The sequence below is a fragment of the Anopheles moucheti genome, chromosome 2 (assembly GCF_943734755.1).
Source record: "Anopheles moucheti chromosome 2, idAnoMoucSN_F20_07, whole genome shotgun sequence".
Classification (NCBI taxonomy): domain Eukaryota; kingdom Metazoa; phylum Arthropoda; class Insecta; order Diptera; family Culicidae; genus Anopheles; species Anopheles moucheti.
The window spans coordinates 60,814,688-60,831,684 of NC_069140.1; the positions used below are offsets into that span (position 1 = coordinate 60,814,688).

General features: G+C 36.8%; 1 protein-coding gene across 2 annotated transcripts; it reads left to right on the forward strand.

The window, feature by feature from the left end:
- The first annotated feature begins 7,829 nt into the window (after positions 1–7,829).
- Positions 7,830–10,855, forward strand: LOC128297841 (farnesol dehydrogenase-like). Of its 2 annotated transcripts, XR_008287251.1 has the most exons (5): positions 7,830–7,933; positions 8,558–9,242; positions 9,973–10,119; positions 10,201–10,403; positions 10,531–10,855. XR_008287251.1 is itself a non-coding variant. In XM_053033545.1 (4 exons), the coding sequence occupies exons 2-4, from the start codon at positions 8,574–8,576 to the stop codon at positions 10,240–10,242; spliced, it is 858 nt and encodes a 285-aa protein (XP_052889505.1). In that variant the 5' UTR covers positions 7,830–7,933; positions 8,558–8,573; the 3' UTR covers positions 10,243–10,406. The 2 variants fall into 2 exon arrangements, 1 of the variants encoding a protein (XP_052889505.1); XM_053033545.1 differs by lacking the exon at positions 10,531–10,855 and having other exon boundaries at positions 10,201–10,406.
- The last annotated feature ends 6,142 nt before the right edge of the window (positions 10,856–16,997 follow it).

Sequence of the window (16,997 nt, forward strand, 5' to 3'; positions counted from 1 at the left end):
ATAGAAATGACCGGAAAAACCGATGGCTGTGCACAACCAGCATGGACGTCGTGGCATGTTTTCCTCAGTAGGCTCTGCTCTTCCTTTCTTTTCGTTGTTCGACTTTTGGTACACAGCTTTGCTGAACGGTTTCGCTTTCTCTATAACCACTGTGTCTATGATATAGAGAGTCTAACTTTCTGTCAGAAGTTTATTCAGTGTGATCGGTTCTGTCGCTCTTTTATTTTACAATTTCGAAAGTAATTTCATTCGTAGGTCCTTATCCATGTCAGATTTTAAACCGGCTACAAAAACGTGAGATTTGAACTAGTGATGCGCGCTTCGACCCGAACCTTGCGGGTCGGAGCCATTCGTAAGCGACCCGAGTAGGTTCGGGTCGGCCCGTAGGTATAAGTAGGTTCAGTAGGTGCACGCTGCTTTTTTACTGTCGTTCAATCTTCCGTCACAATTCTCGGTTACCTCATGGTGAATAGCGTACCGTTTATCGAAAATCATACCTTTATCAGCATTGAAATAAAACTCCGTGATTGATTCTAATAGCGTCTTCAGTAGGAATTCACCGCTTTTGTTAGTGGTGAGCTACTGTATCAGTAGTTGGTTCGCTTCCTGCTGCGATCGCATCATTTCGGCAAACTACATCATCATACTGTGCTGACACGGTTGATCGTCGTCCAAGCAGATGTTGGAGCTGTCGTATCGTATCGGCTTAACGTACACACACAGGTGTGATGGAAGATCACATTGCGTGATCCCTGATGGCCATAACTGTATAATTTGTTATTTGCTTCGACTCTGTACACACTTTTCACGTTTTTTATCTATTAATAATTCATATAGTGGTTGCCCATTACACAATACAAGTTAAATCGCCAGTTCAATATATTGACGCATAATTCTATTTTATCGAACGATCTCAACAGTGTGTATCATACACCTCTCCTGGCAATTCGACAAAATTACTGTTCAATCTCTAGCGTATAGGACAGGTCGACTTCAAGGTATGTGCGATGTCGGATTCCATGATGTGGATCATGTTTTATGTTCCTGCGTAGAACACGAGGCAGCAAGACCGTTCTGGTTGAACGCAGTTCGAAGTATAGGAAGATTCCCTAATACCACAATTCGGGATCTGCTGGCGACTCGGAAGTACCTATATCAGGGGTTTTTTTTTAATTTTGCCGAGCTAATGGTTTGTCTGTGTGACCACCTCTTACTTATGTTTATCTTTGTGTTGTATGTTGTATTTCGCTTGTATGTATAAGAATGTATACGTTTTTGTATGAATGGAAGTATGAATGAGTTTGATGCGTATGAGTTGTGGGTGCGTTTAAGCAAGTCGCTGCATTTTCACCAGAACGACCTGCCCAAATCTGAATAAAGACAAAAACACGGAAGAAGAAAGACGGCACAACTAAAACATATACAAACCCTCGTAGGAAAAATGGCCACTATATTGGATGACAGAATACTACGCAGCAAGACGGCCGAGTAAAACCGGAATAAGGTGACCTGGGATAAGGAGGAGTAATTTATTGATCATTAACCACATCATTCACCGTAATTTACCGACTATATAAAAACGAACCTGAGTTTCACAACCATTGTTATTAACATAAAATATTTGTATTTGATAAAAATATAATTAAAATTTTAATTTTTTCTTATGCTTTATTAAATTTTTAATTTTAAATTGAAACAGCGATGAAATCATTCAGATGTCGAAGTCTCATCAAGTTTAACAACACTTGCATCTTCCAGATTTGAATAGGCATCATAGAAGAAATCATCATTTTCTGTTTTATCTGTTCCATCTTCTATCTGTTGTATGCATTTACAATTCGGATTTAACCTAATGCGTAGAAAATAACGCGTTGCTAATATTGCTTCATTATCAACATTTTATAAAAAAAACACTTGACATGCTAAAACTTTGCTTTAAGTTACAACCAGTCTTCTATTTGGAGTAAATATATTTTTTTAAGTTTTACTGTTTCTGTCTTTCAGTCTTTGGTACTCGCAATATTTTTCTTATGTATTTTACTAAAGAATACTGAGAAGTAATATTGATTCAAATGTATCCTATCGTATGATACCCATTTTAGTACATATCCAGCTGTAGCTACTGTCCGTAAGTTTCAGAGATAGGTAAATGATGATCTGCCAAGTTGTACAACATAATAAAATATGCGGGAGCATATTTCACGTATACTTTTACATATTATTTCGCCAAGTCGAAAAACACTTCATGTGGCAACACTACAAGAGAATCTAAGAAAAATCGTTGAAAATGTATTTTTAATTAAAGACATAAAAAATTAATTAAAGCAAACTAAATAAATTGTAACATTTTTTAACAGTTAGGTAGCTCTTGTCATGCAATTCTAAGGGATATGAAGATAAATTTCGCGTATTTTGTATTTTTTTTATATTATTTGATCGCAACTTGGATCCGTTTTTTTTTCTAACAATGCGTTAGAAATATCTTATCAAAATAAGCTCGGAGGGTTTTACGTGAAAAAAAAACTATTCGGATGAGCTTTACTTAACTATCATACTAACTTATTCGACTTTCATAAATTAAACTGCCTCTCGTTGGTGAAACAACTTACGAAGATTTCTACTAAACATCATTCAATTTGCATGGGATTGATTGGATAAGAGAAATGGTTCAAATGAATTATGTTCGGGTCATGTTAGACCCATGGTATTTGAACATCACATAGCTAATATTCCATACGATCAAGCCAGGTCCATAGAAGAAAAATAATAAAAGTAGCATTCAAATGAAATAAAAATAAACGATTTTAAATCGTTAAAAAGTTTTCCACATGCTAGGTGTTCATTTTCATAACTAGTTTCCACCTATTACCGCTGTGTGAAGCTGGCGACACTTAATGATTGAAGACCATAAACCGAACCATCCTCGAACTGTGTTTTAGCTCTATCTAGATGGGTACATTATCAACCACCACGTGTACACACTTGTTTTATTGCTATCGGTTGCTATTTTAAGCACTATTAAAGAGGTCTATACAACATGAATGTGAAAAGTAAATCCAACTAGCAGCTGGCGGCTTACTGCGTGACAACCAAGGTCTCATGAAATTTTTATTAACAAAAACAATTTTCCACTCAGACAAGTTCATGGTCCTTGCGTTCGTCACATCAGCACGCCAACATTATCGTCCGGTTTCAAGATCGTTTGAGGTGTTAATTATATTATACAATGATGCTGTATGTAAAATGTGGAAACGAAATATAAATACCACGCATTTTTACGAGGCACGAAGAAAACGAAGACAATTAAGGATTTGCGTACAGCTACATTAAATGTAATAATCCAATCGATTAATGATAATGATTTAACACATATAAACAAAACGTTCTACGCTTTCCGCTGTTTTGCCGGTTCAATTCAATAGTTTAATAAAACTGCTTAAGTGCGAATTAAAGCGACTTGATAGAAGAGATAGAGAATATGTAGGAGCTAACTTTTTCTAAATTTTCGTCTGCAAGTCATGAGAATAAAAACATTTACTCATCATACTTCGAAAGAAGGCAAACACAAATCGAATTCCTTTGCAGTTTTAGATTAATGGACTGAAATAGTCCATTTTATACACATAAAAATTCAAACGGCGCCTTTATTTCCTGCTACACCATTAATAACACCTGTCATAGAAAAATCACCAATATAATATTTTTATCTTCGTGACATTTTTGGATATTCTTTTTTTTATTATTCTTCATTCCGCCGCTGACGAACTGATGGTGATGGTGTAAAAATGATGTGATCACAGCTGCAGAACAAAACCCGCTCCCGTGGATTAAACTTAGTAGATCTGTTTGAAGCATTTCTCTACGCGCATCGCGATTGACGATACACACAAATTAACTATGAATCTAAATTAACGAATCATTTTCATGCTGAGACACATTCGTTGTATGTACGTTCTGTACAAATACAAATTATTGTGCTTTTTAATGATAGGATGTTTCAAAGGGATGAGTCAATTGCTAGCGGCACGGGTCGTCACACACCAGGTCCGGTTTAATTCCCAACAATCCTACGTACGGAGGACTGAGTATCCAGCTACGTGTAAATAAAATCACAGAAAGACTAAATTGGCGGGCCTAGACTTCTTAAGGTTTTTATGCCGATAAAGAAAAAGAACAAGGATATCTGAAACATAAAGGCTCATAATACCATAATTCTCATCCATTTTATCTACCAGCTAACTCTTAATTTGTGATGCAATTAATGCCATAGCGTGGGGTTGGTCAGGTTGGGCCCTATCAAGGGCACCAGCACCAGCACCAGCAGAAATAAGTATAGGCCATATCGACACAGTCGTATATAGATCGATATAACGAAAGAAAAACATTAAAATACATAGACCAATGTATGACTTCTATGACGGATAATTGTTCAATATCCAAATAAGGAAAGGACTTCTAGAGGTTGTTGGGATTTTTGTTTTCTTAACGGAACAAATCGGAATCTTACATTAATGAAATAGAATGAACTGTGTTGCAACTGCTAGTTGCAGAAAAAGAATTATACTGCAAATTTCTATCTCAAATATATTACCGATGAAACTGTAAGTAATGACTATATTCATTCGACACTAAACTCGATACGCGATATTTATATGCGCAGGTGAATGATGTGTACTGGAGGCGCTAAAGGGCGCTAGGAGACCACGATATGACTTTGGGTGCAATATTGATAACACTAACGTAAAACACTCGTATATATTAACTTAAAAATATGTTTTCACTATTTATGATTGCTTTGACGCTTGCTTTTGACAAAAGGCAGTACAACTTATATCGATTAGGCCAATGCTTAGCATATTTACTAGGAATTATTTATTCAATCATCGATTTCTAATTTATTTCCAAGCAGTTGATTCTGTATGGGCAAAAAGCTAAAATTTATGTTTCGTGACACTGTTCGCTTTAAATCAATTTTTCCTTCAGACTGATAATTTAAGGCACATATCCATTACATAAGAAAGAAATTAATGTTGAATACATAAATGCGATTTTTAACCCATCATTAACCGTATCGCTAACCGCTACACGCTCGTTTCGTATAGATTGGTTCCGAGACTAATGAATTAAAAAAACCATGTCAGTATTTAACTCGCCAAGCCAGTATGAAAAGAGAGGATTTGTCAAAAGAGTAGTAGTCAAACAATTGTCCCACATGCTGTCTAGTTTGAATTAATCTCTGTTTTCACCTGACATGCGTAGAGAAAATACATATGTAAATAGAGGAAGTAAGTATTGCTGACAGAACATCGAGTTCTATTCGATGCTGTGAAATAAATGCGAGCAAAATAAACATAAAAAAGAACGTGTCAGAATGAATAATTTACGGTGTCTTGTCAACCTTCAAGCAGATGAATGCTTTAGAGGTAATTTATATGCTTTGAAGAATGGTTTAGCTTCGTGTTTATTGTTCGAAAACCAAAGATGTCATTCACTATGCATCGTTTTTTATACTGGAGTGACAGATCGTTATCATTACTGTTATTTAACCCTAATATCTATTAATCACAACGCTAAATTAAAGTTTTTTTTCTCTGTTTCGCTTGGGAGAAATATGCAAAACGTGAAAAATCGGTCTAACCCTTCGCCTCACGAAAATTTTTATCACATTTGTTTTACGCACCACACTTTCAACCATACTGAACGGATTTCTAACACCAGAGGTATAATATATAGGAGTAATTTACCAATTTCTGTTGAGCAAAAATAATGAATATATATTGTTATAAAATAGAGGAGCAAGAGAGCATTGTGAGCAATGATTTACTGATAAACAAGCCGTGACATCCAACATCTACGGATAAGAATGGATATGATAAGCGTGGTTCGTTATATAAAAATGGCTTTTCGTGGTTGCTTATTTCATTTTTTGTGTTGTCACGTACTTCTCACGATTTATTTACTCGTTTACAAGCTTCTACAACACTTACTTATTTATGTATGTGTTTAGTTAATGTTATTGGTACTGTGATTATTTGCTTACTTCTACACTCAATGTTTATCCATTTTCTTATTTAACTCTTAAACTAATACGGCAATATCAATATCATGCAACATGCAACGGTATATACACATTAGTGGCTTCTTCAGAGTTAATCAAAGCACACGCAAACGCATGTGTTTACGAAAAGTAAAGCATTATCAACACGATAATTAGCTCGAATCGCTTTCTACAAAGTATTTGTATACATGTCCGGTATTTCCCGTGTGTGTTACTGACGAGTGAAATGTTTGGACGTATGTCAGAAACGATCACAAATAGCAGAGAAAAGTAGCACAAGTAGCAGCAGTATGAAATACCACCGAATACTTTCGCGTTAAAAATGCGTATTTCAATTGGCGTATGTTAGCCATCCTATTAATCAAACCATAAAAAAACGATGACGGACATGTTGATGCGTAGGGGGAGAATAAATATAATCAAGGATGTTGTTTACAGTATTGTGACTATTGCTATAAGTGCTCAGAAAAAATGCTATTTTTGTGTATAGTTTCGACCGTGATACGATGTTTGAAAGTGTATGGTTTCTTTTCAAATAAATTTGTGTGTCAAAATTCTACGTTTGTTGTGAATTATTCCTTTGGTATTGGTTTTGGTACTTAAATTCTGTGCAAACGTTTTTGTTCAATTGTTTAACAAAACAGTAAACCTCATTAGTATTTCATAACTTATAACAGACTTCTTCTGTCTTAGAACAGTTATTTCTAGTTTGATAAGAAGTTGATCAATCATACTCCACACGAAACACATGGCTGTAGTTAATTTGATAGCTATTTTTAAAATTTCATGCTACCGACAAACGCTTCTAACTTAATTATATCTTTTTCCTCCACGAAACGGTTGCTTCTACATATAAAACGGAAAATTTGAGTGGGATATAAGGTCAGTTTGGCGAGATTGTCATGCTTTCAGTATAAAATCGATGGTGGAAAAATTCGGCAAAGTGATCATTTGATTTACACATCAGAAAAAGGCAACACAGCAGTTAAAACTGACCAGGGGGTATTATAGATATTTTATGAACAGCAAAAATAAAGATAATATCACTATTATGCATCACTTTTCATATAAAATTATTGACTCTCACTTCTCCCTACAAATTCTTATTTTATGTTATTGTAGCGAACATTTTTTTGCCATAGTTAATGCTTTTGAAAAATTTCAAAGACCGGGAAACAAACATACCAGATAGAAAAGAAATTCAGTGAATGATATTTTTAAGTTGTTTTTTATCTGTAAACTTTAAATACTTATAGTACGTATCGGTTAGAAGAAAGGGCACATTATGGGGTGAGCTAGAACGAAACAATCGAACATCGAAAGAAAAAAATATCATATTCAATAACAATAAATCCAGATAGTTTTAGTTGGAGAAACAATGTTGGACTGATTCTTAAAATGTATTCACTTACACATACAGTGATTGTTTATTTCTTAATTACAAAAGGGATTGCCAATGAGCGAAAGGCATTCGGAACGATATTTTTTTCTGCGCACCTTTTTTATAAATTTATCTAACCGACTGTACTCTGAGCGGTATTCAATTTGTAATTGTATTGAGGTAAGGTAAATATGTACTAGTGTAGAAGAGATCATGCAAATCAAAATCATTAAGCCAGCCGGGAAAGCTTATATAAATAGGTTGTGGTTAAAACCCTGTTCGACATTTTGTATTATTGCTTCGGCGAAGACTGTGGTGCTCATTTGCTTCTTAAGCCGAGTTGCTTGCAAATCAACCCCTTTGAACAATTATTTAAATAGTTTGTGCTCTTGAAAAGGTTTTTCTTTTAACATCGCTGACTAGCATCAAGGATTCGTTTTCCGCGAGTGCAACTATACATTATTAAACGAAGCTGCTTAAGTACAACAATTGAAGTAAGTTTAACAAAACAGTGAAAATATGTGAATAATGTGGAAAAAGTAATGGAAAAAGTGGAATAAGGTTTCAAAAGTGTACTTGTATATACGTGTAGTACGTGTGGTAGTGTAATATAATTGTTGCGGTAGATTCGACCATTTTTTTTAAATTTTCACAATATAGAAGAGACAGCAAGAGGATTTTAAAAATACTGTTACAAAAGGTGTTCGACAGTTGTTCAAACGCAACAGTTTTTTTTTATTTTATTATTCTGCTTATTAAATGTATGGTTAAATGAAAACACTATACAGTATTTATTTTAATTTAAATTAGCAGTGTAGTGAAGTGCATTTTCTTTATAATAAAAATAATTATGTTTTTTTTCATAACTCAAACAATATGTAGTATATCTTGTTATCTACATTAAGCATCGGCCATGGGATCCCTCATTACTACTTGCATGCTATGCTCATGCGATCAACAATGCATTATTGATTAGAGCAATTGCGCATCTAATCTTGATACTTTGCCAATAGGCTAAATGAAATATTTTTAGCCAAACAAGCTACGCTTTGTTGCAAAGAGAATCATAGGTATGTCTTAACGATATGGATTTTTTTTTTTCATTATTTTGCTTGCAGTAACGGCTAATTCAAAATGTCAGCCAATGGTAACAACGGAAATAATGATAGTAATGAGGCCACGCCACCGGCCCCATTGCCATCAGTTAGATTAGATATTGCCGACCGAATGAAACGTTGGCATGGCAAGGTTGCAGTCGTAACAGGCGCCAGCGGTGCAATTGGTGGTGCCATAGCGATAGAACTCGTCAAAGCGGGAATGATCGTATGTGCACTGTCAAGACGGCGTGACAAGGTGGAAAAACTACGTGTTAGCCTGTTTGACGTGGCCGGTACGCTGAATTACGTTGAGTGTGATATTACTGTGGAGGACGACATTAAGTATGCGTTTGGATGGATTGAAAACACGTACGGTGGGGTAGATATGCTGGTGAATAACGCTGGGATCATCACAAAATGCTTGCTAACAGAGAAAAACAATACAAGGGATCTTTATAAGACGATGGAAACGAACATCATTGGATTATCCCTGTGCACAAGGGAAGCCGTCAAATCGATGAAAGCCCGCGATGTGAAGGGTCACATAATTAACGTAAACAGCATATTTGGTCATAAAGTGCACCAAGCCGTTCCAGGAACGCGTCCATTAAATGGAATGTACCCGGCATCGAAATATGCAGTCACGGCCATTACAGAATGCATTAGACAAGAGCTTGTTTACTTAGGCACTGGTTGTAAAGTTACGGTAAGTCTTTATTTGATCGTTTGCGTGAATACATTCCTAAGTAATATGATCGCGTGCTCGTTACTCTATAATCAGAAGCTCTGTCCATCATCTCTGCCTACCCGTAATCAGAGGCTCCAAACTATGTTTATTCTTAAGTTTTCTTGTAGCTTCATCAGATGTTTTGCTTGTACACACGATAATGGTTTCGGTAGTTTTATTCAATGTTGCCATATTCTAACTACCTATAATCGTTGTCTCGTTTACATAATCGAATTACATAATTCACACCAATATGCATACGCCGGACAGAAAGCAAATTGTTTATTCAATGTCACGTTGCAATCTTCATTTTTAGATATGAATAGCATAGTCCAAGTTCCTTATAAATATTTTAACAATTTTGACATCATAACATAGTGAGCGCGCCCCACACCAAGTGCGGACGACGTGGGATTCATACCCACGTAAAAAACCTTATGGTATTACTTTATACCGCCAGGGCAGTATTGATGCACGCACTACGGCTTACACAACAGTTTCACTAAAACACAGTAGTTTACAACACAGCAATAACACAACAATTAGATGAACATTTCATCGCATTTTAATACAGAGCATGGGTGTGACCACCCACCATATCAAGCATGTGGGGCAATTTGATCTGAGCTTTGCAACGCTTTACTTGATTGCAATTAGAACAAAAACACGTACTTTAACAATGTTTCTACAATTCCATTATCTCTCACAGAGTATCAGTCCTGGCTTAGTGGAAGGTGACATTCTATCCGCAAACACCTCGAAGGACAATGACATTGTGAACTACATGCCAAAATTAAAGCCTGAAGATGTGGCCGAAGCAGTACTTTATGCTATCACTACACCAGAAAATGTGCAAGTACGTGTGCTGACTATTTACCTCTACATTGTACTTTTTATGAAAGCTTATATATTTTATTATTTTTGTTCATTTTTTCAGATTCACGAGCTGATTATCAAGCCGATGGGCGAATTCCTGTAAACAATCATCTAAATACCATAAATACAGACCGATTCAATAGTCTGAATTGTATTTCAATGTAATTTATTCAGCCAAATCTAATACACGGGCTAATACAGAAGTGAAAAATTACTAGCCTATTCAGCAAGGATTATATGGCGTTATGAAATGTTATTAAAAAGGTACTAACACTTAAAGACACTGTCAATACAAGTGTATTGTCTTCAAAATACAATTACACATCCGCGTATGTACTGATTGCAGTCGATTTATTCATTTACTAAGTAATTTATTTTACTGATTTTACAGAGCTGGTTATACGACTGATCGCTATATAATACAATCGCTGTCCATCTAAACCACTGTTACTACCATCCAACTAAAACCATCCTTTTTATTACATGGTTTTGTGTTATTTTCCACACATTACGAGATCTCGGCTGTGATATCTACTAGTGTTGGGAAATCCGCAGAGTGTATGACTGAAAAATAAGTCATGAAATTGCATTTCTCAGCAACGATCTCGTGTATAGTGTGAAGATTATAGTTTTTTTTCTTAAGTTATAATGCTTTCAAATAAACTAATTCGCATAAAAAATAACCATCCAGCAGCAAAAAACGGTTGACAATACTTTCCCACTCGATGTCCCCCGTAATGACGAATACATGATGTATATACAATATAAACAATGAGGGGAGTCCACTTTATATTACATGATGTTTAATATTCGATATCTTATCCAACTATATCCTCTATCCAACTTCTCCCTGGTGTCAACGTGGTCGTGCTAGTCCCTAATCGTTTCTACTTGGCTGTTTGAGGAGACAACCAGTGGGTAACAAACAAATTGACTGTCTTCTTCAAGTAATACTTAAATGAAGCACATTCTGCGAAAAGACGGGTTTTTGCTATTCTTTTGAACAGCATTTGTCGGCATTGTCGTATGTTGATGCAGCAGTAAAACGCAAAACAAATCAAACGGAGTTTTTTAAACTTAAAAACTTTAAACTTTTTTATTCAAGAAAATAAACTTTTTTATTCAAGAAGAACGGCTAGGCCGTATTGCTGAAAAAATAAACATTTATACGTTACAATCGTTAAATAAATTTCACGAATGTAAGACAGCTTAATTCACTACTACGTTCCGTTCGAGTTAAAGTGCTTAACATTATAAACCATTTAGCGTCGAAATTAAAAAAACTATCACAATAAAGTTTAGTTTCTAAAAAATTACTGTAGTATCTGTTAAACTTCAATAAACACGGCTCCTGTTATCACGTGTTCATACAAAACTCTATTTTCTCACTCTAATTGAACGCTCTAGCTAAGTAGGATAAATCAGGACCAAGAAATAAAAAATATAAAACACAAAATATTCAAATCAACCACACGAAAATCGATTCGTAGAACAACGAAATAGAACGCAAAGCCAAAAATATGTGCTCATAAAGGATATTCAACATCAAATCAAATCAATGGCAGTTTTAACGCTGTAGAAAATTAACATTTTCTGTCCATAAAATAGAACGCTTAAGCAGGCTTTTGTCGAATTCATCTCATGTATCTTCCATATCATAACCGTACCTGCGTACCTTACATCTAACACCACTTTTTTAACTGTTGTCTGAGACATACACTTAACAACATTCCAACAACAGGATAGTATGGGAGGATGATTTAGGTATCAGTATGTGGAGAGCACCAAACATTATTTGGGAAATGCATCGGCGCTTTTCCAAGGATGTTAGACCTAAATGTTGACATCCTTCTGATTGACTGTCAAAACTAACGCCTTAATCTTTTGCTGATTGCACTCTGTCAATTGCCACTAGTTTGTATACATATTCAGTAGGGGATTGAGACGGTTCAAAGACATAACCAGACATAAGAGCGTGGGAAATGATTTTAATCCAATAAGTACGATTGGAAAAAAGCAGGAAAGATCCTAACCAAGCTATATGAACGTCAAGGAGACCCATTTTAGATAGTTTTGCGAGGAGAATGCGGTGGAGAATACGATCAAAAACAGGCTTAAAATTAGTGTTAATGACATCTACTAGAGTTCCTTGATCAAAGCTCGAAGTAACGAAGGAGGTAAGTAATATTAGATTTGTTAGAGTTGAGCGTTTCTGGCAGAAACCGTGTTGTTGAGGTGAAATAATATTCAGCGAGCGAGATAGGACATGGGAGTAACAAATGTATTTGAATACTTTAGATCTAGCATATAGAGTACAGATTCCACGGTAATTACGAACCGAATGACCCATTTTCGGGATCGGAATAAGTAATGCTAATTTTCACAAATCCGGAAAGGGAGCCCATTCCAATCGACATAGGAAAAAAAACTTCAGCATGATAGAGCAGAGTATAACACTACTATTCTTTGTCATTGGAGCCCAGGCTGAATGATGGTTTTAGCTTTATGATCACCTGTAGTACTATATCGATACGAACGATTATGTTGGCATCATTTATAATATTATTAAACGTGTACGAAGTCCCGGTTAATATCAATCATTATGCGATGGTTGGAGAAACAAAGACACTAGAGAAATGAGAGGCGAATTGATTACAACCGATGTTTCGTCGAGTATCAGATGTTAAGGGATGGAGCTGGATTCACGACGTTTTTTGATACAACCCCAAAAAGATTTAGGCACATGTAGGAAATGGGTTGCGCGCCTTGTTATATAAACGATATGCATTAGATGCGTAATTAAAGATGCGATAGTGATAAGGAGTGCGCATTCGGCTATGGATTCGTAAAGATCGATTACAAATTCCGATGATTTACGAATATTCGAAGATCCAACCCCTGGAAGGATTCGAATCGGATATGATCCTAATTAACGAATTCGATCCGATGTGGTAGAATCCGATTGGGATTCTGTTGTGAATAGATCTCAACCAATCGCGCTTTGACAGATTTGATTGTAATATAGACAGAACGAGAAAACATGTTGGTTTAAGTATTTGGTATCTGACGTGGTATGAAATAGGCTTAGAAAAAATGTGTATTTTTACGCGTAGACCGGTAGAAGTCAGCATTGATTTTACATACTGCATAAAATTTATTCCATTGCCTGTTTAGCGCTTCTGGTAACTTACTGAAAGTAAGAATTTAATAAGAAATTGAGCTTGCTCGTGCTCGCAAACAAAGCATGGGTTCTATTTTGCTAGATATACAGGGGACGTTTAACTCAGTTTCTCCGCAGTTAAAAACTGCAAACTGTTCGGTTGGGACCAAAATTTAATAACTTCTTATTCAATCTTTTGTCGGAAAAACAATGATCACGTTCAACTGAAACAAACTAGCTACTATGGACTTGCACAAGGGTTCTGTTGGAGTCCCTGCTATGTATGTGTATGTGAGTGAAAAAGATTCTTGTCTAGCACCCAACTGCAGTATTAGACAATTGGCAGACGACGACGTCATTTCAGTCGCTGGCAGGAACACCTTCGCAATACAACAGGCTTTACAAATAACTCTAGATAATCTTGCCGAGTGGTCTAATGAACTTGGTATCAAATTCTCTTCCATGAAATTCTCTTCCAGTCTTTTCTCCTTTTCACGATTCCGAAAAAAACAGTGAGAAAAGGGTATATGAACCTACCATTGATGTCTTTTTATACGGGGAAAAGATATCAATCCAACAATTTTCGATACCTTGTTGTTTGGTTCAACTCCAGGCTTAACTAGAGCATGCATATCACCCTGCTCATCAAAAAATGTTCCAAAAAAATCAACATTTTTTATAAAGACTTCGGGTGTTTTGTTTTACATCCTTATTGTAACAATTAGTTTAACTATTGATATACAATAATAATTCAATAAGCTCTCCACGACTCCTACCCTAAATTTTATTCACGTTAGGATTTCTATGCAGCCATTACTCAGTTTTACTTACTAACATCCGAAAATCTTCAACGGCAATCCTGTAAAATGACGTGTGCTGCAGAACAGCGAATAGCACGAAATAATTTCGCATTGAGAGCGTATAGGTTAAGGTTGTCGGCAGTCATTATCATTGAGACGTGAAGATGGTGAACATAAACGGTCAGAGATAGCAGCAGGCAGCTATCAGGTAGCGGCGCGCCAGATGATACTGATATAGTCCCGGATAGCACATCGCCAATCCCTACCGATTGGTCCATTACGACGACAAGCAGGGATGGGATGTGCGCTATATACGCAGCCTTTTCAGTGCAATATATATATGGGTAAAAATCAAAGTATCGCATGATTGCAATCACTAGTAGTAGTCGCTTTGTTGCATTTGCCATGTAATCATTCTTTAAGTACATTTTTATTATTATTTATTATATTGAAGCATAAACGATATGGCTAAATAAATTCCCTATTCGCGAAAACTCGATATGCGCCAAAGCGTTCGGTCCCGAGCATTAGCGTAAAGCGAGGAACTGCTGTATTTTATCTATCTGCTATTTTCTAAAGTCAAGAGACAAGGAGGAATGCCTTAAGATATTTGTACTCACTTGAGTCAATATATGACCGTTATACTGACCGGCAAAAAACCGTTATGTTTAATGTTTAATATTTAATTCGTCCACCGAGAACGGTTTTACGAGGATCGTTGTTTGGAATTACAATAAACGAAAAGAATTTCTAAATTGGGACATGGACATCGTAAAATCGAACTGACACGAACATTGATTGAATCGCCTAATCATGGCTTTAAGTGGCGCGTTAGTACCGTATACTGTGCTAGCGCGAGTTTCGTGCAACATTTGCCGATATCTAGCTACCGATCGCGGAACAGCAAACGAAATCCTACTTACTAGCGAGGGATCATCTATGTTTCCTAGTAGTAGTCCTGCAATAAATATGACCTGGGCTCTGCTGCGCCTGACCTCTAATGTTTCTATGCCCAAAAGAAGGCAACGCTGTTTGTAGGGTCTGCCCAACCAAGCTTTCTTATGGCGTATCGTGCGAATCTTTTCTGTATTGTCTCAAGTCTTCTTATAGATATCATAGTATACGGACAAGTCACAATTGAACAGTATTCCAATAACGGGCGAACCAACGAACAATACAGAGATTTTAGACAGTGTGGGTCATTAAAGTCCCTCGTCGATTTAAACAGTAGGCCTAATGTTCTATTTGCGCGGTTAATAACGTTGTCTTAGTGATGCTTGATTGTCAGCTTATTGTCAATCAAAACGCCTAGGTCACGCATTTCTTTGGTTCTTGCTATACTGACTCCGTTTATCTTATAGTCGTACCTCACAGGCGAGCGCGCCCGAGTGAAAGACATCACAAAGCACTTTTCCGTGCAAACCGTCAATGAGTTCTGGACGCACCACAGGTTAAAAACAGTAACAGCATGCTATGCAGCAGCATGTCTTTCACAATCGTCGGCAGTTTTTACAGGTTCCGGTGCGTATAATTGAAGTCTCTCTAACAAGTACGTGGCGTCAATTTCATTGGCAAAGAGCTTTGCTATAAATGTTGCCTGGACTGTATGCCGTCTATGATATAGTGACTGTAAACCTAGTAGTGAGCAGCGGTCAACACTTACTTATTTGAAGCTCATGAGCTTATTTGAATCGTAGGGCATAACCAAAAAACATTAAGTAGTGCGAGCCTAGTAAACCTGGGCTGAACCGGCTCTAGCCTATTACTCCAAATTGCGCGATAGGGCGTCCAGGCCCATTTCATTCTGTAAGAATTAAAATCCAACATTGAGCGTACTAGTGAGATGAAGACCATCTTTAGACACATTGGGTCGCTGAAGTCTTTTGCGTATCTAATTATGAAAACTAACATTCGATTTGTCTTGTCTATCACAGTTTTGTAGTGTTCGCTAACTTATTAGACGCACACCAATTGAAGAATAAATTAAGATTCTGTTGCAATATTTAACTGTCACTACAATACAGTACAATTTATCACGTTATAGATCTTTACCTTTTTCTCAGCATATAAAATATGGTAGGGTTGGTCAGAAATAAAAAAATGCACGTCATTTACGAATAAAAGGAACAGTAAAGGTCTAAAATTATTGCCTTGTGAGACGCTCAATGAGCTACAGAATTCTTCAGACGTAGTGCTAATCTATTTTCATTTGATATTTACGCAGTGATAGATATGATGTGAACCAATCAATAAGCTCAGCAGATATACTTCTTTCTTTCTTTTGGATTGTCAGAGGAGAGAATCTTCATAGAGAACCTGTTGTGTCGTCACTCGTTAAAAATATATGCTGAGACAATTACACATTAAATCTCGTTTATTATAAACTTAAGACACGCACGGTAACATGAAAAACGACCGTCTCCAGTGGACGCACAAACGAGAAGCGAGATTGCACCAACGAGACAAGGGCCACACAAACGAGAAGGGCCCCAAGGATCGCGAGAGCGATCGGTACGCGCGAACAGTCTACGGCACATCGGTTGCTGTCGGTTCCCAGATAGCAACGAGTAATAGACTGGCTGCGTACGTGACCAAGGTGCACACAACAGAACCCACATCCTTAGCCAAGGAAGCCTACTCAAACAGGAACTACCATAGGTCAGGGAACTGCCCGATTCGCAGGAGCGCCTACGGACTAACAACTCCTCAAGCCTCTGAAGCCTATGCCGGATGGTCCGTTAAGGCATTTACGTCAGCATAGGCTCTCTGGGTACATTTGTCCTTACTAAGAAGCTAACAAAACCCCCACGGCGTCGCTCGATGTCATTGGTTAGATGTCAGGCGTTCGAGATGATTACGGAATCCACACAGGAGTAATGAAACTACCCGTGTTTCAGC